At 38.9% G+C, this 26,775-nt stretch overlaps 2 protein-coding genes across 4 annotated transcripts; both read right to left on the bottom strand.

The window, feature by feature from the left end:
* On the bottom strand, positions 1-16,395 carry LOC124880554 (receptor-type tyrosine-protein phosphatase H). Its single transcript, XM_047385774.1, has 12 exons — positions 16,276-16,395; positions 16,067-16,169; positions 15,368-15,456; positions 11,004-11,706; positions 8,638-8,889; positions 5,792-6,064; positions 5,365-5,485; positions 4,842-4,999; positions 4,490-4,756; positions 4,090-4,353; positions 2,815-2,912; positions 1-2,712 (listed from the first exon to the last, which is right to left on the bottom strand). The coding sequence occupies exons 2-12, from the start codon at positions 16,116-16,118 to the stop codon at positions 2,635-2,637; spliced, it is 2,355 nt and encodes a 784-aa protein (XP_047241730.1). The 5' UTR covers positions 16,119-16,169; positions 16,276-16,395; the 3' UTR covers positions 1-2,634.
* Positions 16,396-16,465: 70 nt separating this feature from the next.
* tp53 (tumor protein p53) lies at positions 16,466-26,295 on the bottom strand. Of its 3 annotated transcripts, none has more exons than XM_047385775.1 (11): positions 26,142-26,295; positions 23,501-23,592; positions 23,341-23,413; positions 23,043-23,228; positions 21,869-22,034; positions 21,632-21,756; positions 20,233-20,342; positions 19,892-20,010; positions 19,714-19,805; positions 19,551-19,621; positions 16,466-18,032 (listed from the first exon to the last, which is right to left on the bottom strand). In XM_047385775.1, exons 2-11 carry the CDS (start codon positions 23,572-23,574, stop codon positions 17,954-17,956), a joined length of 1,095 nt encoding a protein of 364 aa, XP_047241731.1. In that variant the 5' UTR covers positions 23,575-23,592; positions 26,142-26,295; the 3' UTR covers positions 16,466-17,953. The 3 variants fall into 3 exon arrangements, with proteins under 3 accessions (XP_047241731.1, XP_047241733.1, XP_047241732.1); XM_047385777.1 differs by having other exon boundaries at positions 26,114-26,230; XM_047385776.1 differs by having other exon boundaries at positions 26,089-26,222.
* Between the last annotated feature and the right edge of the window lie 480 nt (positions 26,296-26,775).

Raw genomic sequence — 26,775 nt, 5'->3', positions numbered from 1 at the left:
TCCAAGATAATCGGATTTAATTGTGGAAAAACAAATCTAATGGATCATCGCAACAGTAATGTCAAACTAAGCAGATGTAATCTACAAAAGCAACAGAAATACAATCATACCATCATTTTGTATTTTCACACAAATGCACCATGAATGTACAGCATAACAGTGTCAGAAATGTCAGTAAAGCAACATTTTGACTCGGAAATCTTGTCCTCTCATTTTCACATTTCAGCCATTCTTCTTCACACCAAGTCAGATGTTAACGACCCATTTTAGGTTAAGCAGAAACTATAAAACTAAAAGTAACCAAAATCACTAAGGATTTTTGTCATGTTTTATACTGACATGCAGAACTTAAATAATAGATTAAGATATGATAAATGCACAGTTATATACAGTAAACAATTTTTACACCGGTTACCACCATGTTGACAGCAAAAGAACAATTAATCAGAGTTTATTTTTATCTTTAATAACATTAACATGTTTGTGACTCATCAAAAGGAAGAAATTATTTAATATTTTGGGAAAACCAGAAAAATAAAAGTAGAAAGCTTGTGTACCAGGATCTGAGTCCATTTAAGGTCTATTTATATGGTAAATGCAAAGATAGATGACAACATATCACACTTTCCTCTATTAATACTAAAAGCTGAAGACAATACATCTTATGTCCTGTTAGGTCTTTGATGAAACATTTTCTGTTCAATAAAAACATCCCTTTTCAGAAAATGTACTTTTTACCCTTTTTTCCACTTTCAACATGTCATTTTAATCTACTTCAGCCTGAGCTATCAATCATATTTTGATTGTATTTTCTGCTAATTAAACCCTTTAAAGGCTCATATGTTTAATTAACTCCACTGTTTTAAATCATTTCACATTTCAAGTAATATATAGAATGTTTCATTAAAGTTAAGACATTTTGTTAGAGTATTTTCAGGTAGACAGACAGACAGACAGACAGATATCCTCTCTATTTTAAACCTACTTCATCCTAACAAAGATTTTAACCCTTTAAAAGGCGTCACTTATTTTATCGAATTAATAGCGCCGTCTAGTGGACAAAAATAAACAATTGCTAGCTATTAATGAAATTGTGACAAAGGAATGCATTAGTTTATGTCAAGATGAAGGTGATATCTAAATTGGCATTTTGAATGTTTGCAGTGCGACATCTTCTTTCTTGAGGAAGAAAGTATCTTAGCCATTTTAAATCAATTTAATGAACTGAGACTCCAACTCTAGAAATTTATATGTATGTCAAATTTGAGCTAATTTATTCAATACATTCAAAAAGGATGAAAATCAAAAGATAAATGTACCAAAGTACACTCCCTGGCATCACTTAGGGTTTAAGGACACACTAAAAACTAGTCAAGGTGTTAATATTTCAGCAAAGCAATATTTCAATATTTATTTGAACTCTTGCTTTGTCAGGGAGGAATTTGTATCCAGTCGTAATGAAGTGAAACAGGAAATCGCTGAGTTTATTGTGGATTTTTTTACTATCCACAAAGGGCCAAAATTATACATTCAAGCTCAGATAAATTCAGGTTCACCCACTTATGCTTGATTTATTGCCAACAAGCAAGAAGCACCTTGACCACAAATGTTAGTAACAGTAAAAACAAAATAAAAAAAAACCTTCCAGCATAATTCTGGACAGATGTTAGGGCCACTTTTTTTTTTTAATCAGAATTGGTGGAGGGTTTTTAATTTAAGTGACAACCTAAAGCTATTCCAGAAGCCTCAGATCAGCCTGCCTTCACTATTACAAAGGCAGTGTGATATGTGACTGGTACCATTTTCTTATTGGAGCAAAACTCACGTTCCTTTGAATAATTCACCCACTTTGTGCAATGCATCAGCACCACTGGCAGCAAAACAGCCCCAAAACATGATACTGCCACTACCATGCTTGATAGCTGGCACAGTGTTTTAAAGTTTGTCCATAAAACATTTCTCCAGATGGTAGAAAAAACTGGATCAAGATTTTTTAATAAATCACTGAAATCCAAAGTAAAATAAGCCTGATGCACATGATGAGTGTATATAGACTTCTCATTGAAACTAATTGTTTTTTTAGACAACTGTTTAATAATTAGGATGGAATTGAAATGTATGCAGCTGAATTTGGACCGGTCTACATAATAGGACCGATTATATATTTCTGTACTGGAACGGCTTGTCTTGCAAGGTTTTTTGTGATAAATTGAAGTAAAGCTAAGGAAACATCTAAAGATCAAAGTTAAAATGGGTTCTTCATATTCCTCAGAATAAAGTAGCCTATAAATAATGTTCCTTATTGTAAAAAGGATCTCAGTTTGTTTGGAAAAGGCATTAAGACCTGTCCTAGCTTGATGGGCAGCAATAAACTGATGTTTCCTCTACAGATTTCTGTTAACATGAACCTGAATGCCTCATCAGCTTTTATAGCAGTGGAAACTGAAAGTGTAATGGTCCGTTTTTTTTTTTTTCCATATAACAGTGACGCAGAGTAATGTGCTCTGAGTTGGCATTTCCCTAATTTGAAGATGCCTCCATATTTTAAAGCTTTTAACTAAATATTATCTTACCATGATTATACATCAAAGTTTCAAAAATACAATTTTAAAACTTCCAAAACATCTCTGTAACTCATGTTCTTTGAAAAGTATCCCCTTGGACCTCATAAACAACATTTCCATTTAGTTCATCCTTGATATAGTCTTTCAGCTGTAACAGACCACATAAGCAAATGTTAACATTTAGCAAAGCAGACATTTAACATACTTGGTTAAAACTGTAACTAACCAGCCCATGTGTTGGCTGACTTACCTCTTTAAATAAATTTTCCCTTACTTTCGTTTCATCACAATAGAGAGACTGTTTTGAAATGCACATCATTGACAGAGAGATTTCGACTTTGTCTTCAACTGCGGGACAAACAGAGACGGTGAGAAGCAGCAACTGGAAACCAAACACCAAGACATACTTTAATTCATGTGAACAATTTGCATTTTGGGAAGATAAATTCAGCCTGTGAGCAGTGTGCAAATGGCATGCTTTCAGTTTTGGTTCATCTACAAGTTGTGCACATTTATTCCAGTGATAAAGTAGATTAAAAGTTGATCATCCGTTCCTCAGACTTTCTGAAGTTCTCCCATGGACTATCAGTCAGCTGAAGCACAGAGTGAGCTGAGGACACAACGTTTCCACAGAATCGATAGCTACAAATCTCCAAACTTCATTTGATCTTCAGATTAGCTCAAGAACAGAGCGCCGAGATCTTCATGGATGCATTGTATGAAGTGTACATTTTTGGTGTAGAGCTATTTTACAGGAGTTGGGCTCAGCCTCTTTCAGTACCAGTGAAGGGAAATCCTAGATCTTCGGCAATCCAAGACATTTTGGACAACTTCAATCTTCTGGCTTAGTGGGAACAGCTTGGGGTGGTTCCTTCCTGTTCCGACTTGACGACACACCGCTATACAATGCAAGGTCCATAGAAATATCAGTGAGAGAAACTGGTGCCCTGCACAGAGTACCGACCTCAACCCAACAGAACATCTATGTGATGAATTAGGCGACTGTGGCTCATTAGGAAGAGTAGTCGTCTTGCAATCAGAAGGTTGTGGGTTCGATTCCAGCTTCCTCCTGCCATATGTCGATGTGCCCCTGGGCAAGGCACTTAACCTCAAGTTGCCTACCGATCTGCGTATCGGTGTATGAATGTGTGAGTGTTAGTGAGTGCGATTGGGTGAATGTGGCTCTAGTGTAAAGCGCTTTGAGCGGTCTGTATGACTGGAAAAGCGCTCTATAAGTTCAGTCCATTTACCATTTATGAATTAGAGAGGAAGAAACACTATTGGCAAAACAATGCATCTCCAGCAACATTAACGGTATCCGCCATCACCTCTTCTGCTTATATGGATCGGGTTGTGGGGCTGACAGGTCCATTAGGGAAACCCAGACATCCCTCTCCTCTGTCCACCCTTTAGATTCACAATCATGTTCTTCTTTGTTTTAATAAAACACACTGATGTTTGTGGGTGTAACATGACTAAATCTGACAGAGTTCAGGTGGTTTTACAAGGCACTGCAGCTTCTCACCTGTTTCACCTAAGCACCCTGTTGGTTCACTAGTCCTGCCCTCGCTCACGGTGTACACCTGAAAGCTGTAGTTGCTTCCTGAAAACAAGTTCGTAAAACAGCAGCTAGTATTATTGACATTTTGAGTTTGAAATATGTTCCAAAATGTAGAGTTGAGGGTGCAGTTGTAGTCAGTTGCTGATGAGTTTACTGGGGCTTTCCACACAAAGGTGAGGGAGTTACTAGTCCTGCTGAGGACCTTTGCCTCAGTAGGTTGCGACGGCACTGAAAAACAAAAAGAAAAGGTTTTCTCCCTTTAAAAACATGTCTGTGTTTTCATCATGGAACTTATAAAAGTAATTTTATCTGAGTGTAGTGTCCAGGCATGTCTTTATTAAGGATTAATTAAAAACACACTCACAGGTAAAAATGGAGCTCGACTTTTCTGGGCTTGTCAGATTATTAATAACTGCATATACTGCCACGGTGTAATTGGTCGCAGTTTTCAGCTTTTCAAATGTTATTTGTTTTTTTTCATCTTTTGTTTTTTTATTTTGCTCAGAAGATCCATTCAAGAAAAGTTTGGCTTGAAACTCTGAAACATTTCCGTTATTCGCATCAAAGCTCCAGCTAGCGGTTATGGAGCTTTCGTTTGCATGTAAACTCAGGTTTGAGATCGGTCCAGGAGCTGTTTAGGGAACAAAAAGTCAGATTAATGCCAGCGTATTTGCCATAAAAGAGACTAAATAAATGACTGAAGAATCAGGAGTTACCAGTGTATGTTGTGATGTTTTCAGTCTCTCCTTGCAGGCTACAATTGCTGAACGCGCTCACAAAAAACTTAATCATACTGCCTCTTGGCAGGCCTGACACACACACTTCATTCAGTTTAGAAGGATCTAGTAGACTCACTGTAGCATTCAGGTCGCTCCTGTTATGATGCAACACACTTTTAACAGAGGGCCAAGAGAGGCCTAAGTTCATTACATCACGATGCGCTTTTATGTTTAAAAACACCCCACAAGAGACTATGAATGCAGCAGATGTTTATAGACTGGGGCTGACAGGGAAAGAAATTGAAAAGTGACAAGTAAACACTAAGAATTGGACAGAGCAGTTTCCCAGCCAACAACGTAATTAGAAGAAACTAACAGGACGGCACCAATGAGCAGAAATATGGCATGATGGAATTTTAAACTTTCAACACAAACAGGCGAATGGGAAACAGGTTGATCTGTGCTGTTAGACTGAAATAATAATAATAATTTAGAAAAAGAAATACTTGTGAATTCATACATATTTCCATCCTTGACCTTCACGGTAAACTTCTTGTATTTTCCCTCTGGTGGGGTCCACTTGAGCTGCAGATACGTGTCACTATTACCAAACGCTTCCAGCTTGGTCACTTTGGCGGGTCCTGAGAGAGAGACAGCAGAACAGACAAAGATCCTCTGTGCGTTTGCTAAAGATGCAACCAAATTAAACCTGGCAGATGTCATGGTCCAGCTAAACTGCGGCTGTAATTTGCCTTCGCTGATTTGAATGTCAGATGACTAAAAAGCAAGAACTTTCCAGCTCATTTTTTACTTTAAAGCGGACCTTCATACCCTCTCGCCACCCCTCATAAAGCTGTACTTACCGTTTGGGCCACCTAGTAACTTTTAAACAGATGCATATCAAGCATAGAAACCAGTCATTTGTGTAAATTTTGATGTAAACTTACTGGTGCAGGCGAAGGTCTTTCTCTCCTGACTCCACATGGTCCTGTCTTTGACTCCGGTGATGAAAATGAACATGTAGTTGTTTCCCTGTTTCAGCTTATCAAACACTAAGTGTTCTTTTATAATGTTGTCCATAATGATTGAGTCAGGCGGATCCAATAATGATTTAGCTGTAACTTGGAAGAAGTCGTAGTTCCCATCTGGCTTCTTCCAGCTCAGACTGACGGATGTTTCTGTAAAACTGGTCACAGTGAGGTTCTCCACTTCCCCTGGTACTGTAAGGAGGAAACAAATGCAGAGTTAGTCGTTTCAGGCTGTCTTGTTTCTTAGTCGTATCAAGGTCATGTCAGATGTACTTCGAGCAGCTTTGTGTTTTCTATCAACTGTAACGATCGACATTCAGCCAATACGGTCAAGGTGTGTCAAAATTTTATAGAACAGGAATAGTATCTTATAAACCGTATAACTCTGTGTTTACACACTAAAGCAGCAGGAAACAGAAATAGGTCAGTCTTCAGCCGCTCTCATTTGTTTGACATGTGTTCCTTCATTATGTGGGAAAAAAAATGTACATTTGTGCATTTGGCTGGGCTTTAGAAGTGGCATTAAAAATAATAACTCGCCTGCTTCATATATCTACTAGTACAATGATTTCACCTCCCGAGCAGAGTGTAAAAACTCACAGTGAACAGTGCATTTCTTTATCTCAACCACACAGCTCTTAAACATAAATATAGAATGCTGTTTTCAGATAAAGATTTAATTTATTGGAGGAAAAAAAACTACGCAAGCCTTTTTTTTTTTTTTTGGAAACCTGAGTTTAATTCAGCCAGAATCAAGAAAGTGGCTACACAGAACCAGCCTGACCCTTTCCAGGTGTGGGCAGTCTACCAAAAATACTCCAAGAGGTCGTTGACGACTCAAACCAGAGGTCACAAAAGTACCTGGAACAACATTAAAAGCACTGGAGGCCTCACCGCCTAGCCTAAGGTCGGAGTTCAACAAAGAGACTGGAATAATAAATAGCACAGCCAGTTAGTAGGTTTAGGAAGCAAATATTTTTCACATAGGGCCAGGTTGGTTTGGACAGATTTTTTCACCCTACTAAATGAATTAATCAACTGCATTTTGTATTAACTTAAGTTATCCTTGTCTTTTATTAAAATTAGTTATTAAATGTGATTCAGATTTCACAGCCTCTATGGTTGACTTTAGCAGTAAAAAAAAAAAGTGACACCAATATGATCTCCTAGTGCAGCAAATCATTGAGACAGAATTTCAGCCCTTAAAACCTTGTTTTAGTTATAGAAAGTTTGCAGCCCTTTTGTCATGGGTTTCATGTGGTCCAATTGCGTGTTGACTTCTAGAGTTTCTTCCCCCAATCATTCTGTGCTAGGTTTGTTGCTCTTTTGGGCAACTGGGGCCAAGCTTCAGCAGTCAGGAACATAAAAATATAACAAGAAGGAATTTATGGTTGACTCATCGATTGTAAGATGCCTGGTTTGTGTGGCAGCAAAATAATAATAATAATCATGAGACCGAGACGACCTCACCATTGCGAGGCTGTTCTCAGACGTAAGTGTGTCATCAGCAGGTTGCTACAGAGATAGAAAGACTGGAAGAGTCACAGAAAGGCATAGAGGTGGACGTCCTTTGGCCGCAGTGAGAGAGAGGCAGCCAAGTGTCATGTCAGACCATTGGTAACTGTTTACATCACTGTGGTCCTCATGCTAGATGACCTGCAAGGGTACCTGAGCTCAACACCAGGCACAGGCATCATCTTCTTGCATGGTCCAGGGAGCATTTATGCTGGACGAGGGACCAGTGGTCCTCAGTGCTGTTCTCTGCTGAAAGTCGACTCACGCTGAGCAGAGATGATGGCTCCCAGTGATGTTGGAGACGTCAAAGAGAGTGTTATGCATCGCTACTGTGGTGTTACAGTGTAGACAGGTTTGTCTACTCAACACAGAACTGCCCTACACTTTGTGAATGGTACAGTGACAAGCCCATACTACCTGAATAACATCATTAATCCAGTCAGTGTTCCCCTGCATGAACAACACAGAGCTAGTTTCATCCTCATGGACAATAATGCTCCGGCTCATCGAGGTTGCATCATTAGGGAACGGCTGCCGGAGACTGGAGTACCTGGGATGGAGTGGCCTGCACTTTCTCCAGACAAGAATCCCATAGAAAACCTTTTGGATCAGCTGTTTAGAGGCTCGTAACTCTGACCCAGAACCTCAATGACCTGAAGGCCGCCCTTCAAGAAGAGTGGCACACCGTGCCTTGGCAGACAATAAGTCGACTAGGCTTTGTTTTAATAAATTGTTTCTACTTGTCCTACTTTCATGATATAATATCACTGTAGCATTAACCTTTTACATTTTCTTTAAATATAACCAGAAAGCCAAATATGCTTAACTAGTAGTATAAATTAAAACAAAACACCTTCAGGACCGGCAGAACTTTTCCAGTTTGTTACAAATGACTAACAAAGCAAAATCACTAGAGGGGGATGTGAATATTATGCTTCTACAGAGCAATATGCTGAACAGAGTCTGCAGAACCTGCAAAAGGCAAAATCAAGAGGATATCTTACAATAAAAAACATGTCCAAATTCTAGTAAATGAAGCAGCATATTTAATCTCCCTCATTTCATTGAACGTGCTTGTAAAAATGTTTTGGATACAATTCCAGCTAATAGTAATTTACAAAAACTATTTACTAAAAACATTGATTTAGCATTTAAAAGTTGAATGATTCTGTGGTTATTAACCCTCCAATCTTGTCTCCAGGGTAGTCAAAGCATATTAGATCTATCAACTTTAATAATCGGAAACTTACTGGTGTAGAAAGAGCTGTTCTGCGGGTTAAGGTCTCTTTTACACTTCACAGGAAATACTTGGATGTTGTAGCGGGTGCCGGCAGTGAGGTTGTTGAGTTCAAAGTTTAAATTATGCAGCTTGACTGTTAAATTCCAGTTAGCAGCAGCCACCTGTAAACGATAATGGCTGAGGTCACCGGGCCCCTGATCCCACCGCAGAGACACAGACGAGGACGTGATGTTGGACACGTTGACCCTCCCCATGAAGCGGTCTGAAAGCAAAAACACGGTGAAGATGATGAACTGGAAGATGAATGTAGCCTAAGAGGGGAATCATGAAAAAATGACAGATTTCCGATGGTTTTGATTTTTCTTTATGGAGAAGCGGTTGTACTTTTCTAGTCAGACCGACCACTCAAAGCCCCTTCACACTAGAGCCAAATTCACCCAATCACACAGTTATACAACTTGGGTTGAGATGTGACTGGAGGAAAGCTGGATTCAGACCAACAACAAGGCAACTTCTCTTCCTATTGAGCCACAATCAGGGCTTGATGAAAACTGTGCAGAAAACCTAATTCTGGAGAAGATGGAAGCTCTAAGCTGAAGTTGTTTAACTGTTTGGGTTTATGTAGTTTAATGTATTCTTTAAACCCATGAAGGAGTTTCAGTAAGAAAGACATAATATTCTTCTGTCAAGATGCAGCATCCAGAAACTATAAGTGATTAAAAGCAAGATGGGCAGACATGTTCTTACTTCTCATCACTGACTGTGAACTGTTGCTTAATCGTTATTTTCTTAATGATTTGGTTTTTCAGGACGATAATCCCATTTGTTTTAGCCAATTTGTCAATGTTTGGTCTCAAAACGGACTCTTGTTTCTTCTCAATTGCTTTTTCAGTGTCAGCAGTGACAAAAATCCCAGCTTGTTAAAGGTATGGTGGGACTGTATTAGGCAGTAATTACATACGTACATAACGTTTCCTTGGACTGATACCGGACGTTTCTCTCTGACGTACCTGTTCTAACTAATGTACTAGCAACACCAACTGGGTTTTCCTCTCGATATTAATGGAAAATCTATGTTCTGCTGGTAAATACAGTGCTGGTTAGACATTAACATCCACTCATGTGCATGACTGACGTATTTGTTTGACCTTTTAGTGATTTGTTTGAAGCATTCTTTTCAGGGTAGGCTGATGATACAACAAACAAGTTTAAAAAAGTGATTTTTAAAAGCAATTTGTTGCAAAAAATTTGGATTTATTGTCAATTTCTTTAAATCCTCACAGCTAAAATTGTACCCACAGGCTCGAATATATACATACACTGCCGCTGAGACGTGCTTAAATGTTTCTTAGTGAGTTGCCCACTGACTACATGCTTTTTTTAATGGTCATCAAAAAGCTTCTGACTCAATAGTGAGTGACGCATAGTTCATACATTTTCAATAGGGTTGAGGTGTTGATGTCTGGTTAAAAGTCATGTAATCAGGCTCAAGTCCAAACTGCCTGCTCCAAAGCCGACAACTTCAAGCTCGACTGAAATCTGCGGCTCCTCACAAGGAAATGCCTTCAGGCAGAAGGTTTTATGGTCAGTCTAGACAAAGAAAGAAGTCTGCTTGGAAAAGACAAGGTGATTTCTCTCAACAAGACAATGATCTCAAACTGGTTTTGGAATAGATTAAGTGGCTTACGTTAAGCTTCTGGAACGATCTCATAAGCTTTGAAAATTTGTGAACTACGACTAAAGGCAGAAAATCAACACATGTTCTGTCAGAAAGAATAATAAAGAAATGGCCAGAAATAATGCCAGGAGCTTGTTGATAAATACAAAAGATTGTGGTTTGCCTGCAGCTTGCTGAGGGACATGTAACCGAACATAATCTAAAGCCGGTATGTATCATTTTGACCACAAATGGGCAAAATCAGAGAAAGTCCTCAGCAAATTCTATCTCATGTATCCTCTTTCTGTTTTTTTACACTAATTGAAATTGTTCATTGTAACAAACACTTCACCACAACATGATTATTTCAAATAAATTATTTAAATGCCCGCATTGTCGCAATTCCAGTTCATGATGGGTAAAGGTAAATGCCTGACTAGAAGTTGTCATACCTATGATTTTATTCAATATCATTTATGAGATCTGAAACTTTCATACATAAAACATTCTGAAATGTGTAAAAACCTTTGAATTATTTCTTGACTGAATGTGTTGGTTCACAACTTTCCAGAAGAGAAAATAGTAAAATATGAGGAGATTTCGTCCTGAGTCCTAGTTTTCATTACCCTCAGTTTTTCTCCCCACATTATTCATTTCTGCACCATCCAGTGTCTCACACAAACCGCAGGGTGTAGGAGTCGTTCTCAGCTAACGCTTACCTTCGTAGCAAATGAAAGGCTTCTGCTCCGAGCACACCTTTTCAACCCAAGGCCCAAAGCTGAGTATGACCACACAAGAGTTTTCGATGTAGTTTTTATTATTCTCTGGTATGATGGGTGGTAACATGGGCGACCGTTCGCATGTGGATAATATAGGCAGCTGTGGCGTAGTCGTCCAGGATGAATCTGTGGCGTGAACGTTCAAAACTGCGGTGGATTTCCAGGACTGGGTGACATTGGCCTTGTTTGTGAAGTTCATCGTGTCTGTCGTCGCGTTTTCAAACTCTAGTAAGCTGGTAAAGTCTGTCATATTGTCATAAATTACTGTAGAGGTGTTTGGTCCTGTTGGTTTTTTTTGGCTGGTGACAGAGGATACTGTTGGGGGGTTCGTTGTTGTCCGGATGGGTGCCGGGCAGGTGCAGGAGCAGCTGCAGCAGTCTATCTTTGGCAGCGGGGATTTAAACACAGGGTAGCCAGGGTACCAGTTCTGGAAGACAAGGGGATCCCCGTTGGCCCACAGTGTCCAGGGTGTATCTGAGATGTTGGGTGAGATGTTGGTGGAGTTGTCGGGTTCAGTGGTGTCATTGTAGGTGCCGTTGTAGTTTATATACTTGCGAAGGCCAATCCAGTGGTCGGAGTTGATCATTCTGGCGACGATGTGGGTGTTTTCTGGAGTCAGAGTCACCATCTCCTCATAGCAGACCTGAGCAGACATGGAAGAACGATCATTTTAACTAATCATATTCTGATTAAATTGACAATAAAGCTTTAACATACAGAACAAAGTTTAGCCCTCAGGTTTGTTGGAGGACTCAGTGAGACTTTCCAGCCTAAGAACACTTTAGCAACTGTTACACATGGTGGTGGTGACCCACATGCTGAGGGCCTGCTTCACCATCAGTGGTACTGGTGCATATTATGCAAAGTCGTAGGCATAACGAACAACCTCCAGTTTCATCAATTTCGACCCAAATCAACTCTGCTACAGACTTTTTTTAGACCATGTTTAAAAAGTCAGGTCAGTACCGGGAAACAAGTTTAAATAAACTCTACATCTACTGCTATGAAGATCGGTCAAATTTCCAGCCAGAATTATGACAGCAGCTTGTTGATGGCAACTAAAACCCATAGCAACTCACAAAGGTGTATTTAAGCAAATATCACTGGGGTGGTTTGTAAATGTTTGAGCCTATAGTTATAAATCCCCAATAAATTCAAACTTCTGCAAACTTTTGTTTCAAAGGAAATAACTGAGGTTCTATTTAGTTCTATTTTAGCTGAGCTGAAAAGTCCGAACTACATCTCTGCTTCAGTCAGCTTATAATGCAAATTATATATGCAAATAGTTTTTCAAAAATGTGTCTGACACATCAGGCCAGGATAAAAAAGAACGTCAAAAGCCATCCTTTTTATGTAATGGCAGTCTAATAATAATATATTACCTGCCTAAATTTATTACTAGGAACTGGTAAAGGTTACTAATAACCAGATCGTTAATAATCAGGATTTCTCTGAAGTTCTAAGGTTTTAAAATAAAATATCTTCTCAAATTTAACTGTTCTGAAATAATGACGTCTTATACTTTAAACCACCGTCAACATATTTTAATGTGTAAGCAGAAGCTTCTCTCAGCGTTTAGGAGGATACGGTTGGATGCAGATATGACTTGGTTTTACTTTAAAGCCTCTTTCATAAAACATTTCCGTCATAAAACCGTAATGAAGCCAGCAGTGTGGGAACAGTAAGAGGTGTGATGAGGCCCTGACCACAGCATTACACATACAATCTGTGTCGGAAGTCTTCCGTGCATCAAAATGTTTTAAACTTAAATTATATGTGCACGCTTTCTCTCTTTTCTCATCAGAAACGTTAAACCCTTTTTAAATCCTGTTTCTGGATGGTCTCACGAACCATACACCATCACTACATCATCCCCTCAACATGCGAAAACAACTGGCCCTTATAGGTTTGCCGACACGTGCCAGTCACTGTCTTGCTTGGTCAGTCGGTGTGTGCAACAGGGGCAGACCTTATGGCGCAAACTCTGTTAGCGGTGTTCCTGCTGCCAGTAATGAAAGACTGTAGCCTTATAAAGCAAGACGACAAGCCGACATAGCTGTAACCTGGCCATTGCAGTAGGTTGCACATTAAACCCCAAATACACAAGAAAAAAGATCAAAAACAGCAGCAGTGGTAAACCCAGTAAGGGAATTCACAATTAAAATGAAGATGTAAAAAAAAAGCTTTAACCCTTGAGGCACCTTGGGGGTCCAAACATGTGCTTTCTGCTTATTTGGTGTTTTCAATTCTCAATATCTCAGTCAGGTTAAAGGTCAGTTCTATGAAACTTGGCCAGGATGTGCTTTTTATTTTTAAAACTTCTTTACCCTTTTGATTGCAAGGTATGTAGAATGAGAGCCATGCATTTTGCGTACAGTCTTTACCTTCGGTACCGATCTGGTCCCATGGACTCCCATTATAGCCACATGTTATTGATGTGCTGTAATCCTGGCATTTTATACCTTTTCCTTGAGCACCAAAATAATCTAAGCCTTCACCTTCAACCTACAGGGAAAACTGGCTTCAGGTGTGATGACCCCCCCTAAATTACCACAGGCGCCATCGCTTCTTCACATATAGTTTCAATGGGGGACATGGTTCTCTTACCTTTCAAAACGTGTGGCAAAAAAATATTTAACAGGACAAAAATAGTCTTGATGTGTTGGGAATGATATAAAAGAGTGGCATGAATGTGGTTTATAACATATTTTTTCTGTTTATGTGTGGATATGTTTGTGTAATAAGAAGAATCAAAAGCCAAGATGGCTTCGTTCATGTTTTCTACATCAAGAGAGCGTCCCCTCTCTCCTACTGGATATGTAGCAAGCATGATTATGAAGGTGTATCTTCTGTGAGAATAGTTTGCAGTTTGCTAGTCATTTCTCCAGGAGACAACCACGAGGAGACGACTCGCTCCAGAGGAGGCCGTTGCAGCAGTCTTGCAGTGTGAGGAGAGTAAGGAGGGGTTTTCTGAGGAGGATATTGGCAGCAGTGAGAATTCATCTGAGGGGAAGGAGGGATCGGTGGAGTAATGGCTGCCTGGCATGGGGGGACCCTGCAGCTCAAAGAAGGACCTGGAGGAAGAAGTGGAGCAATGGAGGATGGGAGATCTCATGGAGATCAAAAAATGTTTAATTCCTGTGGTCCTCCACACATGAAGAGACCCTGCCACACTTTCCTCCTCCTATCTTGACTCCAAGACCAACTCACTTCTCACTTGCTCATGATCAGAAGCCCCGAGACTGCTTTTGGCCTTGACGCCATCTTGCAGCTAATTCTGCACTTCACAAAACTACAGGTTTGTAAATGAACCACAACCAGGACCTTCCAGAAAGTGGAGACACACAGTCTCCACTTTCTGGAAGGTCCTGTGTGGAACCAGTGTACCAGATGTGGAGCACATGCATGCAAAACGCACCTTACTGTAATCTGTGATTTATGCTTTAGGTCATGAATGCATGGCAAAAATATGAAGAAACATAATAAGCTTAATATCTGTACTTTAGTCTGAAGGTACTGAAAATATTCTATGCTGTGAACGTGAACATTTTTTATCTTTAATTTTTATTACAATTTTACAAATGTACTGTTTTTTTTAACCTAAACATAAAAAAAAATCTTTTTATAGTCTTTTATAATAAACTATCATTGGAAAGATAAAGATGGATCCTTGTAGTCAGATCATATTTATACTGGAGGGATATATTCTTAGAAAGTCAAAAAAATCAGTTACATTTACTTTAAATGGATTGTTTGGGATATCAATAAAAAGCAACAGCTCACTTTATTCATAAAAAAGTACCTTCTAACATGGAGATTTTCTAAATTTACTGATTTTTTAAAATTTTTCAGTGTGAGATTAAGTTCTTACAAAAGTGAAATGATAAATAACAGTGTAATTATGATAAATATTAAGAGGCTAAGATCAGAGTTGTGCCCTGAAGGGGAGGGAAGAGAACCTGCCAGAAACTATTTCCTGGTTTTACTGACCGCACAAAGCCCTTTTATACCTAAAACCAGTAAGCAGAAAGGAAAGACTGTTTCTGGAAGATCATTCAAGTTTTTCACCTTGTGGTTTTATCATCTCCACAAATTTATTTATCTAACTCATGCTGTTATCCGTTAAATAAAAAAGTGAAACTGAAAACAAAGTTTATTTTTCCTATCTGAGTATTCATAAAACATGGCTGGTAGATTAAATTGATTGCTAGTGAGGAACAGACCAACCAACTTCCCAATCGCTAAGGAACCTGATCTCCAGGGACACTTCAGGAGGTGTCTGGACATAGATCTATGATCTGTACCTGGCAGTGGTTCCTGGCTTGCACCCAGCTGGAGTTTTGGGAAATAATGAAGTACTGCCTCTCTGCAGCCGTGTACATCAGCAGAAGACCTGAGGGGGGGACAGGAGGACAAAAACAGTTTGTCTACAGTTGTTTTTAATCCATTAAGCAGGAAATGTCATTTTCCTTTTTGTTTTTTTAGTATGCAACCAGAAATATAGTAATATTCAATAAATTAGAATTTAGAAAAGTTCATTTATTTCAGTAAATCAGTTCACCAATGAAACACATACGGTTTATGAGACACAGACGATGTTTTCATGCCTTTATTTCCATTAATCATAAAGGATTTCCAGCTTACAGCCAATGAAAACATCACATTTAAGAATATTACATCTGACCAATTAAAAAAAGCATTTCAAAAACAGAAATTTGGTCTTAATGATCATGTTTAACTCAAAGGTTATTTCCGAAATGTGCTTTTAATCTGACAAATCAGCTTCATTGGAATGCATCTTATTTATTGAATAGGATTATATTTAACTATTCCTACTGAATTCAGGTTAGAAGTTATATAATAGAAATACATCATTTATTACTCAAATATTTTATGAAATACATTTTCACCCACATGATTAATAAAATGGATTATGAAGCTACTAAAAATACACTGCCAGCAGATAAACAGCATAAATGATTTCCTAAGAGGATGATACTCACCCCAGCAAACAGAAATACAGAGTTTGCGTGTGAATGACAAGTTTCCCATCATGGCCTCCTGTTTCTGGTCAGCCTGTTGAATTTCCACCAACACACAGGCACGCTACAGCATTGAAGGATTAAAATGACTAAGAATCATAAACATAAAGCTAAATAATGTACTGAAAAGAAAAAGGATCTAAAAGTTGACCATTTGTCTCTTTTCTCACCCTGACTTTAGACGCTTTGCCTCGCTCAGAACAGAAATTACAACAGCCCCAACGTTGCCCACAGATAACAAATGACTCTCATCACAAGGCTCTATTCACCAGAAAACACCTTTTAGATGCAGCTACTTTGCATTCATGTTCCAAACATGCAAATCGCCAAATATTTGCTTTGACAGAACACAAGACCCCATTGAGAAGCAATATGTTTATTTCAGCTTAACGCTTCAGTGTAAAACAGCTAATTAGTACAAAAATACATGAAACAATGACAAAATACAAAGAAACCAAATCTAAAGCCCCAGATTATTAAAAACAAAGTTCCAGAAATGAAACGTGAGAATGCCTCTACATACTCTCTGTTGGCAGTGTTGTTTAAAGTGGTCTTTAACTCAGTAGACAGTGACCGGTCACATCAAACCAAAGTGCTTTGAAGCGGTTGAACGGGTTTGGTCAGAAACAAAAATCAATCCAACTGCTGTAAAGATGTGACTCATCAATTATGAATACAGTACAAGTAAAATATTTAGGTTTTTCAGTATTAAAAGTCAAATTGGTTTTTATAACAGGGGCACCATTTTTTTTTGGATAAATTTAATACAGTTCTGTATAAAAAAAAAACAACTCATGTTTTAGGGGTGATCCAGCCAGCCCCTCCTCTACAAACACTACTTTTAGAAAAAAAAAGTATAGAAAAATGTTCCCAAGGAGATAAAACTACTACAAAATGGAGGAAAAACAAAAAGATACTAAAACCTCCTAATATTTTAACTATGAAAAAAAAAAATACAGCTTTGTAATAAACAGTTTAACGCCACGAGGTGCAGTTTTATTTGGCTTAAACAGGAAAATGATTTCCTCCTTAATTCAATCCACTATGAACATAATTACCGGCATAGGATGGATATTAGTGACCAACGTCTTCACAGAATCCTAACTAGTTACTAAAATGAAAACCTGCAGAGTGCAACTTAATCACCTCAGGTTGGAGAAACGAGGACGCCTGGCCTACAAATCCATTTTATAAGCCTCCTCTGACATGTGCATTAGACGAATATTTAAGCTTAGGGAAGCAATAGATCCTCCACCATAATGATCCAGGCCAAACTAAAATACCATTAATTGAGTGTATTCGAGTTGCTGTCAGAAAAGGACTTAACTTCTAGGATCAGTCAGTTGGCTTGTTTCTCTGGTCTGAATGAAAGCAGCAGGAAGAGAGTAAGATCCAGCCTGCATACAACTCCATAGAACCAGACGGATTTGTAGAGAAACGGCAGTGATTTGTTTTGTAACAACATGAAACCAGTTTCAACAGGAATAGCTTAGACCTACTTCAACAAAGCGATTACAATGTTTGCAAAAAATATATATATATAAAAAAAATTAAAAATGTATTAAATGTAAATCAAACACCTAAATTGACATACATTTGTTCTGCTTGGTAAAAATCTCATTTTAGCCTCTGACTCAAACATCCTTTTAACTCCAGCATAAACATATTGATGCCATTTCGTTGGACGTTTCTAGATATTGAAGGCAGTAAGGACAGCTGCTTACAGTACAAATGGCTCTCTGTTGTTAGCATCGACGAAAACGGTGTTCAGTGATTAAAGAATACAGCCAGTATATTTCAAAAATAAAAACCTGAACATAAACCAGAGGGAAATTGAAGGGATACAGATTAGTCACTGTCGCTGCGCTCGCGTATCAGCCTCTTCCCGCTGGGGGGAGCAGGGATCTCCTGTTTTTGCTTCTTGTTCCTACAGGGAAAAAATAAAAAGGAAATTAAAATAATACCACCCTAGCAAAGATATCTGGTTTGCCTCTTCCCATGTGTCCTTGTGGCTTCTCTGTAAAAAGTAGCAGGGGCGCCCAACCCCAGTCTTCTGCAACCTTTAGATGCATCCCTGCTCTAACACACCTGAATCCCTTCACCAGCATGTCATCCAGCTCTGCAGAGTCCTGGTAACAGGCCTTTCATTTTACTTTGTGTGTTGGAGAAAGGATGCATCTATAATTTGCAGACTAGTAGCTCTCCGGGGCTGGACTTGGGCACCCCTAATCCATTCAAGTCATTCGGCTTCTTCTGAAAATGACAGTGTTATGAGTGTTCAGGTTATTCTCGCTGTGTTGCGATACATTTTAGCACATCAGCCTCTAGTGTTTGTTGAAAGAACAGCAACTAAACTAAAAAGATATGTACAGGTTTCCCTTCCAAAGCTTTCAGACATGCGGTGCAGCGTGGTGCAGCGGTAGAGCGGGCTCCCAGCATGCGCAGGCTCGACGCTGCGTTCCAGCTGTGCAGACCTCTGGGTGAGAAATTTAAACTGGAACGCCCCCTGAGACTCAGGATTACAAGAGCAACACAACCATACCAGACTTCCTGATTCAAGGCAGCTGCTCCTCACATCAGAGTAAAACCTTTACCTCGACTGTCTTTATCTGTTCCTGTGTACATCTGACTAAAATGTTACATAAACAACCTACTTTTTAGTGTTAATATGCTTCAAGTTCCTTTATATGCACGAAATAACACATAGAACGGTGTTATTGCTCTAACTAGGGGTGCACTGATAGCAATTTTCTGGCCGATCACTGATCTTTAGAAACCCTGACCTGCCAATTAAGATTTTTCCAAATAACTGACAGTCAGGTGTCGTAAGGTCACAACGCACCTGCAATGTTCTAATCTTATTTTACTGAAAGACATTGAACACCGGTGAAAAAAATGCAACTTTGTTTCAACTGAGGTAGGGCTCTCAAATATAAATGAAACGTTTGGATCATTTCTGTCCAAACTACTAAATTAACTAAACTAAATAAATCAGTTGCTTTAGTCCTAAACTCTTCACATTTTCAGTCCTTTGTGGAGGTAGTTAAGATCGGTGGAAAAGATTGATTTCACATGCAAGTATGGGCAGATCACCCACAACTTAGTGGCTGTAGAGGCCAAATACGAGCAATGAAGAATACAGACGCCCATGATTTCTTTCAACTTTCAGACAAGCGGGAAACCGGATGACGCTACTCCAACTTCCCAGTTCGGAGGTCAATAGAACGCAGCAATAATCCTCGACGCACTGGTCCTGGGCTTGATTCCTGACCTTGAGACCTTTGCTGCCTGTCCAGATGAGGTGGATTATGACACTGCTCCACAAATTCCCTTCTTGCACTCAAGGAAAATGCTTCATCACAGCTGATAAAACGTTCCTTTATAACCTGCAGTAGTTTGAAGTCCAAAGATTATTGCAGGGCCAGGATGTAGTTTATTTCCTTACCCTACTTTGTCCATGAGCTCCAGACCGTCATTGAGGGTCTTGAACCAGAGGTAACGGTTACGTCCCTGAATCTGCGCACAAGTTCAAAAGTCAAAGGTTACATGGACATCGTGGTAATATTTGTGATTTCATCTGGTTGCATAGTTGCAGATACAATACTTACGGTGAGAGTGTAACTCTCTTTTTCCTCCTCCTCTCCGCTAGAAGTGGGCTTGGATTTTTTCGCAGCCGATGTGTCAGGAGCAGCAGCGCTCTCTGAAAATAAAACAATCCTCATGGTAAGTGAAAGAAAGAGCAATACTATAATCCCCTGAACTGTAAAAAAAAAATCTAAAACGTACTTCTTCTCTTCAGCTGTTTGGTCCCATTTTTGTCCTTATTCTCTTCCTCAGTTTTACGGTCCCTGCCAGGACAGGCACAGACCCGGACCTCGAAGCACCTTCTGCCCAAAACCTCCCCTCTAAAGTTTCAAACGGGAGCAAAAAGAAGGAGCTCTTAATAATGCTCAGACAAAATAACCAAAGTTGAAACAGTACGTTCTTTGAGAAATGTGACACTTCCTCTAAACCTATACTTAGAAAAACAAACTCTTACACTCAGATGGAGGAGAAATAAGGGATGGGGTCCAACAGTCGGTTTTTCTAACCAACATCTCATCTATTTAAAAAGAAGGATGACTCACACTGGTGTCTCAAGGGTGAGGATGGTGAGAATGGGCCTCCTATTCATTCCACCCATGCAGGAACTGTTACATGTAAAACTGAGAAGAATTGTTGTCATCTCCGATCCCAACTGAAACAAGAAACCAGCACGTATAAAAACAACAACTTTATATGCCGAAACTGAGCTGAACAGACAGAAGCACTGATTTACCAAATGATCCACGTTTTGTCAGCAGGATTCCCACGTATTACATGTTTCAAAGCAGTCTTATGTAATCAAATATTCCCACATGTATCACAGGAATTTGTATTTAGTGACCCGATTTGCTCTGAGGGTTTAGTTCAGGGGTCAACCTGAAGCTCCAGAGCCACATGTGGCTCTTATAAAACCAAGAGAGAACCTTTAATTACTAAGGCAAAAAAAAAAAAAAAAGAGTTCTTCTCTATGTTTTTATGCAATGTCTGCATAATATATGAAGAGTGCCAGTGGCATAAAGCTTTTAAAAGTTATTGAATTTTTTTTTTAGCTTCAATACAACGCTGCAACTAATGATTATTTTGACAATCATTTAATCTGCTATTTGTTCGATAAATCAAGTAATAATCGGAGAGCAAAGGGTGCTTAATAGGAGATGTTTTACAGAACTGGGGCCAGGTGAAACAAAAACTGCCTGTTGAGTTGTGGATAGAGCATCTTACAGACATACAAGGTTTTTCATTTTAAATGCCAAATTTAAGACTCTGGCATCATTTTACAAAACAAAAGCCAATTTTACTACTACAGACTTTTGCCCGATCGTTCCCTGCTGACATGCCCCGATTATTGTGATGCTCTTAAGATAATCTTCTGAGATAATCTTGCCATGTGTGGTGTGTTAAGATTGAACTAGTCTGCTCAAAAGGATGTCAAGACTGCTCCGACCTCTCAGGTTTTGAAAATCAGCCAACAATTTTAAAATCTTGCCGTGTGAACCAGGCATTAATCCCTGTAGCCAATACCACCTGCTTCCTCCTTTCTTATCCATACACATGAAATGTTCTATTTAACATGTATTAATTCTGTCTGTACAACATATTTTTCTTTGTTTAAAACAGAAACAGATCTAAAAGGTTCTAGTTATGCTCTACCTTTTCCAAGGGTCATTTGAGGCTAATTTTATTAAGTAAAATCCAGGGTAAACGATTAACTACGACATATTGTGTGAAAATACCACTTATCTACACACTGCCCTCCTCATTCTAACCCAGATCTGGAATAACTCCATAAGCGTTGAAAGAACCCAGTAAAATCCAATGTTTTCAGTTTAGAGGTCAGATTAAAACTTCTACATAAACATTTCTTTATAAAAAATGAAAAAAACATTCCATCAGATAAAAGCGTAAAGTAATTCCCTTTAAGATATGCGTGGGAAAACCTACCTGTGGGCGTTCGTAAGGCACGGTCACACTCTGCCTTTTGGTGTTGGGATCCTCAAAATAAAGGGCCAGCTTGCTGCCCTCCACTCTAATAAGATGGCTGATGTTGTCAGAGCCTTTATCAGAGCCTGAGTGGAAGATTTATGAGGAAAAAAACAGAAAGATGAATCTTTCCACCTGGGCCTCATTCACACAACTGGAATACATTTCTTTTAAAATAATGCTCCTAACAATCCTTACTTTGGTGATGTGGGCACCGTTTTACGACCTCTGCCACGTGTTCGGTTTTCTTGTATACCGCTGTGGCCCTCACAATGGCACCCTGAGGAGGCTCCCCTGCTACCATAATCCCAATCGGGCTCGTCTTTGCCAGCTGACAGTACAACTTATTCAACATTTCAGAATACTAGAAAAGATAAAAAAAAGAGACAGGTGTTACCATCAGTGGTACTTACAGGTGTTGATTCTGCAGGCATTAAATACTGAGCTCTAGTAAAAGATCTGTCTGAAACAGAGGAAGCAGGTTCCTCATAAAACTGTTAACCCAGGCCTATTTTCAAAAACTACCACAGCAATGCATTTCACCTTTCTTACCATAACTGGAACTAAATCAAAATTTCTCTTTGTCATCCATTTTTAACCCTTTCTTTTCTGACAGACGCCTGTGAGGGAACATGTCCCGTCATGTCAGAGCTGTGCATTGCAGCCAAACCGCACCTCTCCCACACACCTGAGCACCGGTCGCAGGGAGGGCGGGTGTGTTGGGCCAGACCACCCTAACATGAACCGAACTGACCAACCGTGGGCCAGAGCTTGATCAGTCAGCGTTGCAACATTAACAGCATTGGTTGCTTTAATCCAGCGCCGGCCTCTTACCCTTAAACTTTAGCGAATCGCCACAATGAATAAGACACTGCTTGAATGCCACCGCAGGAGACACGAAAGAATGGATTTTTGATGCAGAGTTAAGGTAAGACAGTTTTATTTTACAGTTAATGTAAAAAGTTTTAAATGGTTCATAAAACTAGAGATAAAAATAAAGTTGTTCATAAAGTAAATAGTTTTTCTGACAAGAGAACTTTAATTAACTAAATTAAAACAAAAAACTTTGAGCATTTAAGAGGTTCTGTGGAGGGGGAGGAACTAGATACAGAGACACGGAGGTGTGGAAACCCCCTTTATGTTTGAGTAGAAGCTTCAAAGACACATTTCTGCTCCTTATGTTTGGTTGCAGGACAAATCTGTCGCAAAGCTCCCATTTATAGGCTTCATGAAACAAAAGCTGCTTTCTGAAGAGGAGTTGCACTGAGTTTGAAATATTGTTTGAGCAGATATAAATCAAAAGTCTAGAACTGATGTAGTCTGTTAACCAGCCCTTTAAAAAATACAATATAAAGTGTGATGAACAACTTACAGTTGAGGTGACCGATTTGGCCATTCCAGATTTCTGGAAGCAGAGCTCAAATCCGAAGTCTCCTGCGTGGTCGGTGGTTACTGGGACGGTAGACGACGGAGGGTTGGCGAACTCCTGAGTCGGGATTTCTCCAGGCAATCCTTCGTCCAGAAGAAGGTCAAAGTCAGGCAATGATTGTGCTTGCTCCTTTAAAAACAAGCAAAAGAAAATATAACTGAATTACAACAAAGAGGAAAGATTGAATCAAATGCCCTCCTGTTGCTTAAAATCCTGAATAGTTTAATCTTTGCCCACTTACGAGTAACTGCATCTGGTTGGCCTCATCCAGTGTCCCCTGAGGCGCATTATTTTCGTTGGAAATGGTGTTAACGCTGAAAAAGTAAACATACAATATTAGACAAATTTAAATGAAGTAAAGTGATTTTTATATCGTTATGTAGAGTAAAACTTATACTTACACGTTTTCCCACAGCGCATGAAATGTGTCCTGGCTTAGTGGCAAGGAAGTCAGGTCGAAGCTGGTGTCTTCCATGCTTTTTCTGCGTTGCAACTGTTAAAAAGAAAACAAGAAAGAACTCAAGTTGATTGAGGGGATAAACAGGAAGCGGACTTGAAATGTGCTAATGAGATAAAAACACCTCTAATAACCTAACTTGTTACCATCAAGCTTTAACTGTTAGTTCTACAGTAGTCCTCAAAACAGAAATTACATAAAACACAAGATCATACAAAGCAACACAGCAGCATGCAGCTTATCATTTTGATCCCCAAAACACGAATTCAATGAATTTAACATCACTGTTTGGTCAGGTGTAGGATTTCTATTAGTATTTGTAGTTTTTTTTTTTATGTAAATATACGTCTTTCCTGAAAGTAGGCAGACAGGAAATGGGGTGGAGAAAAGGGGAAGACATGCGGCCAACATCACCGGGCCGGGACTTGAACCCAGGACAGCCGCGGTGAGGACCAAGGAGATCGTACATGGGTTGCGTGCTGTACTGCTGGGCGCCCGTGGAGCTCTTATTTTAAGTAACAAAAATAAAACATCACGTTGTTCTTAAGTTTATTGTTAAACTCCTTGGTGATAGCAAGGATATTAAATCATCTTTAGACCGAAGTAATACCTTGATTGGGATTCCCTTTCTGAACCAAAACCCAGATTTCACAGCAATTTATTATTATTATTTTTTTTTAGAAATCCAGACAATTTTTTGCTGGATATTTTGATTTGGACCACATCAATTCATGTGTTTTTAAGTAAATTAAGGGACATAAATTAAATCAAAATTACAGACTTAAAAATGCTGCAACTTCTTTAATTGTAAAAAAACAAACAAAAAAAAACATTACGTTGCTTTCTATCAGCAAGCCTGTGGCTGCCGTTTATGTATGAAATTGATTGATGATTGTGCTTGGAAGCCGGTCCCTGTACTCATAAGCTATAGTAAAGACATGAGAGTTAATGGCTCAATTTATCTGTAAGCACAATGCTGCTCAAATGCCACTTTGGTTTAAACAGGGGCCATAATCTGTCATATTTCACGAGTCACCAAAATTAGGATCACAGCTAAAATAAAAATGAATATGGCATATTACAAAGTTTTTAGAAAACCCTGTACAAATAAGGAATCTGAGATGTGAACATTACTTTGCTTCTTCACATTTCTTTAAAATATATAAGTACAAACAAGAAAACATGTGTGACGTTTAAAAAAAAATACATCGGCATGAAACGGAAGGAGGAAGCAATGAAATGGCAACATATAAAGCAAAATGGGGGGTGGGAACTGACCTGAAGCCATTTATGCTACTCCTCCTCCAACCCCAGTTAAAAACCACACCTTGTTTGCTACAGCTGGTTCCAGTTTTGAACATTTTCGCTGACAACATAAACATGCCTAGAATATCACTCATTAGTCTAATTACCATAAGCACTGTAGTCAGGGCTTATGGCTGAGGTTTTAATTACACAAAACTATGTTTGATTTACTTGAAGACATGTTAATTAAAAAATAAATAAAAAAATCACCACCTAAAGTCCCTAAATAACAAAAATCACAATCTCATATGTGATTACGTGTTTAATTGGACAGCGAAGGGGGCAGATTCCAACAAATATGGGAAATGATTCATCTGAATATCAGCATTTAACAATATTTACATGAAAAAACACATTTTTGTTTTTAAAAAAGCAGAATTGTTTATATTGTAGTTTGTACAGGTGGAAATATACCAACCTTAGAGCTGAATAAAAATGTATTATGGGTCAATTAACTGACAAATCTAAACATTTTTGTTGTTGTTGAATGTTTCATGGCGATATCTTTTAAAATGTAAAAATAACCTACACACACGACCCCGGTATCATTTCACAGCGCTTTCAATCTGCCTACAAATTTAAATAATCTTTGTTAACATACAACTCCTTTGAGACTACATTTCAAAAACACCATTCATATAAATGTCATTCAGGGACAGATTGAATCAACTCTACAACATTTTTCCGGACTGTTTTAAAAGGTGTAGGTAAAACGTTTCAACCAAATCCGGTTTCAACCCCCATTTGGATTAGTTCAAAAACAAGTAGGCCTCTCTCAGCCACCACTCCAATGCCAGCGAAACGACCGCAAGTAAAAATCTTACATTTAATATATTTCTCTATTTTACAGTTGTAAATGAAACATAACTTTCAGCAGCATGAACAGCATAAAAACATTAACTATCGTATTTTCTCATTAAACCCAACGTTAGATTCACTTGAGTTAGCATCAGGGTTTCGTCAAAGCGGCTGTTTACACAATAATTCGATAGTAGGAAACTTTAAATATAAGAAACATGCATGCAACAAGTAAATAAACACCCACTGTACAACACAGGTTCAGCACATACATAAAACGTCTTCATTCCATCTTACATTTAACGCAGTTTTAGGGTTAGCATAAAAGGCTAGCTACGTTAGCATGACGACAATACCAACTCGCGACAGCTAGCTTAAAACTGCTGCAAAACTTAACCGTCAAATAGAAAGTTAGGTTAAAATAGTTACTTTAACGACCGGATACTTATATTACCACACAACTGCTTTCACTGTGGCGCTACCTCTTTCCAGAGATGGTGACCCACGCGTATTTGATTTGGGGGAAGCTTTCAAACATTCGACAGAGCAGCCAAAATATTGTCTTTTCAGAACCGAGCACGTTGTCGGGGAATCCCACTTAAAAACACAAACGGGAGTGGGAGCATTTATGTCCAAGCACGGTCCAATCAGAGAGCGGTCTGAGGACAAAAAGGGCGGGCTTATGTTTGTGTGGTCCAATCAGGGAACCGACTGCTGTGCGCAAGTAACACAGCTACCCAATGCTGCAGGGTTGTGTGAGATGTTCGCTTGTTAATCATTAGCTAATGTTGATGCGGTCCAAAGTGGGATGACCTATTTCAGCCGAAAGAAATTATCGTTGATAACTTCTGAGTTTATCTTTCAGTTGTATTAATTTGCACAATACTGAGTTACATTAAGTTCCTATAAATTTATATTTCAAATAATGTTAAAGAAGTGTATTTTAAAATGTTGCCCAATATATTGATTTTGGAATAAGCGGTAGAAAATGACTGACTGATGATGACTGATATTGATTTTACAACTAGATGTTCCTTCTGTAATCTTGGTTGAAAGACTGTTGTGTTATTATCCTATGTGGAATAATATAGAACAGTTTTTTTTAACAACATTAAA

The sequence above is a fragment of the Girardinichthys multiradiatus genome, chromosome 14, assembly GCF_021462225.1.
Source record: "Girardinichthys multiradiatus isolate DD_20200921_A chromosome 14, DD_fGirMul_XY1, whole genome shotgun sequence".
Taxonomy (NCBI): Eukaryota; Metazoa; Chordata; class Actinopteri; order Cyprinodontiformes; family Goodeidae; genus Girardinichthys; species Girardinichthys multiradiatus.
Note: the sequence above shows the minus strand (reverse complement) of the source record. Positions and strands in the feature narration are given on the sequence as shown.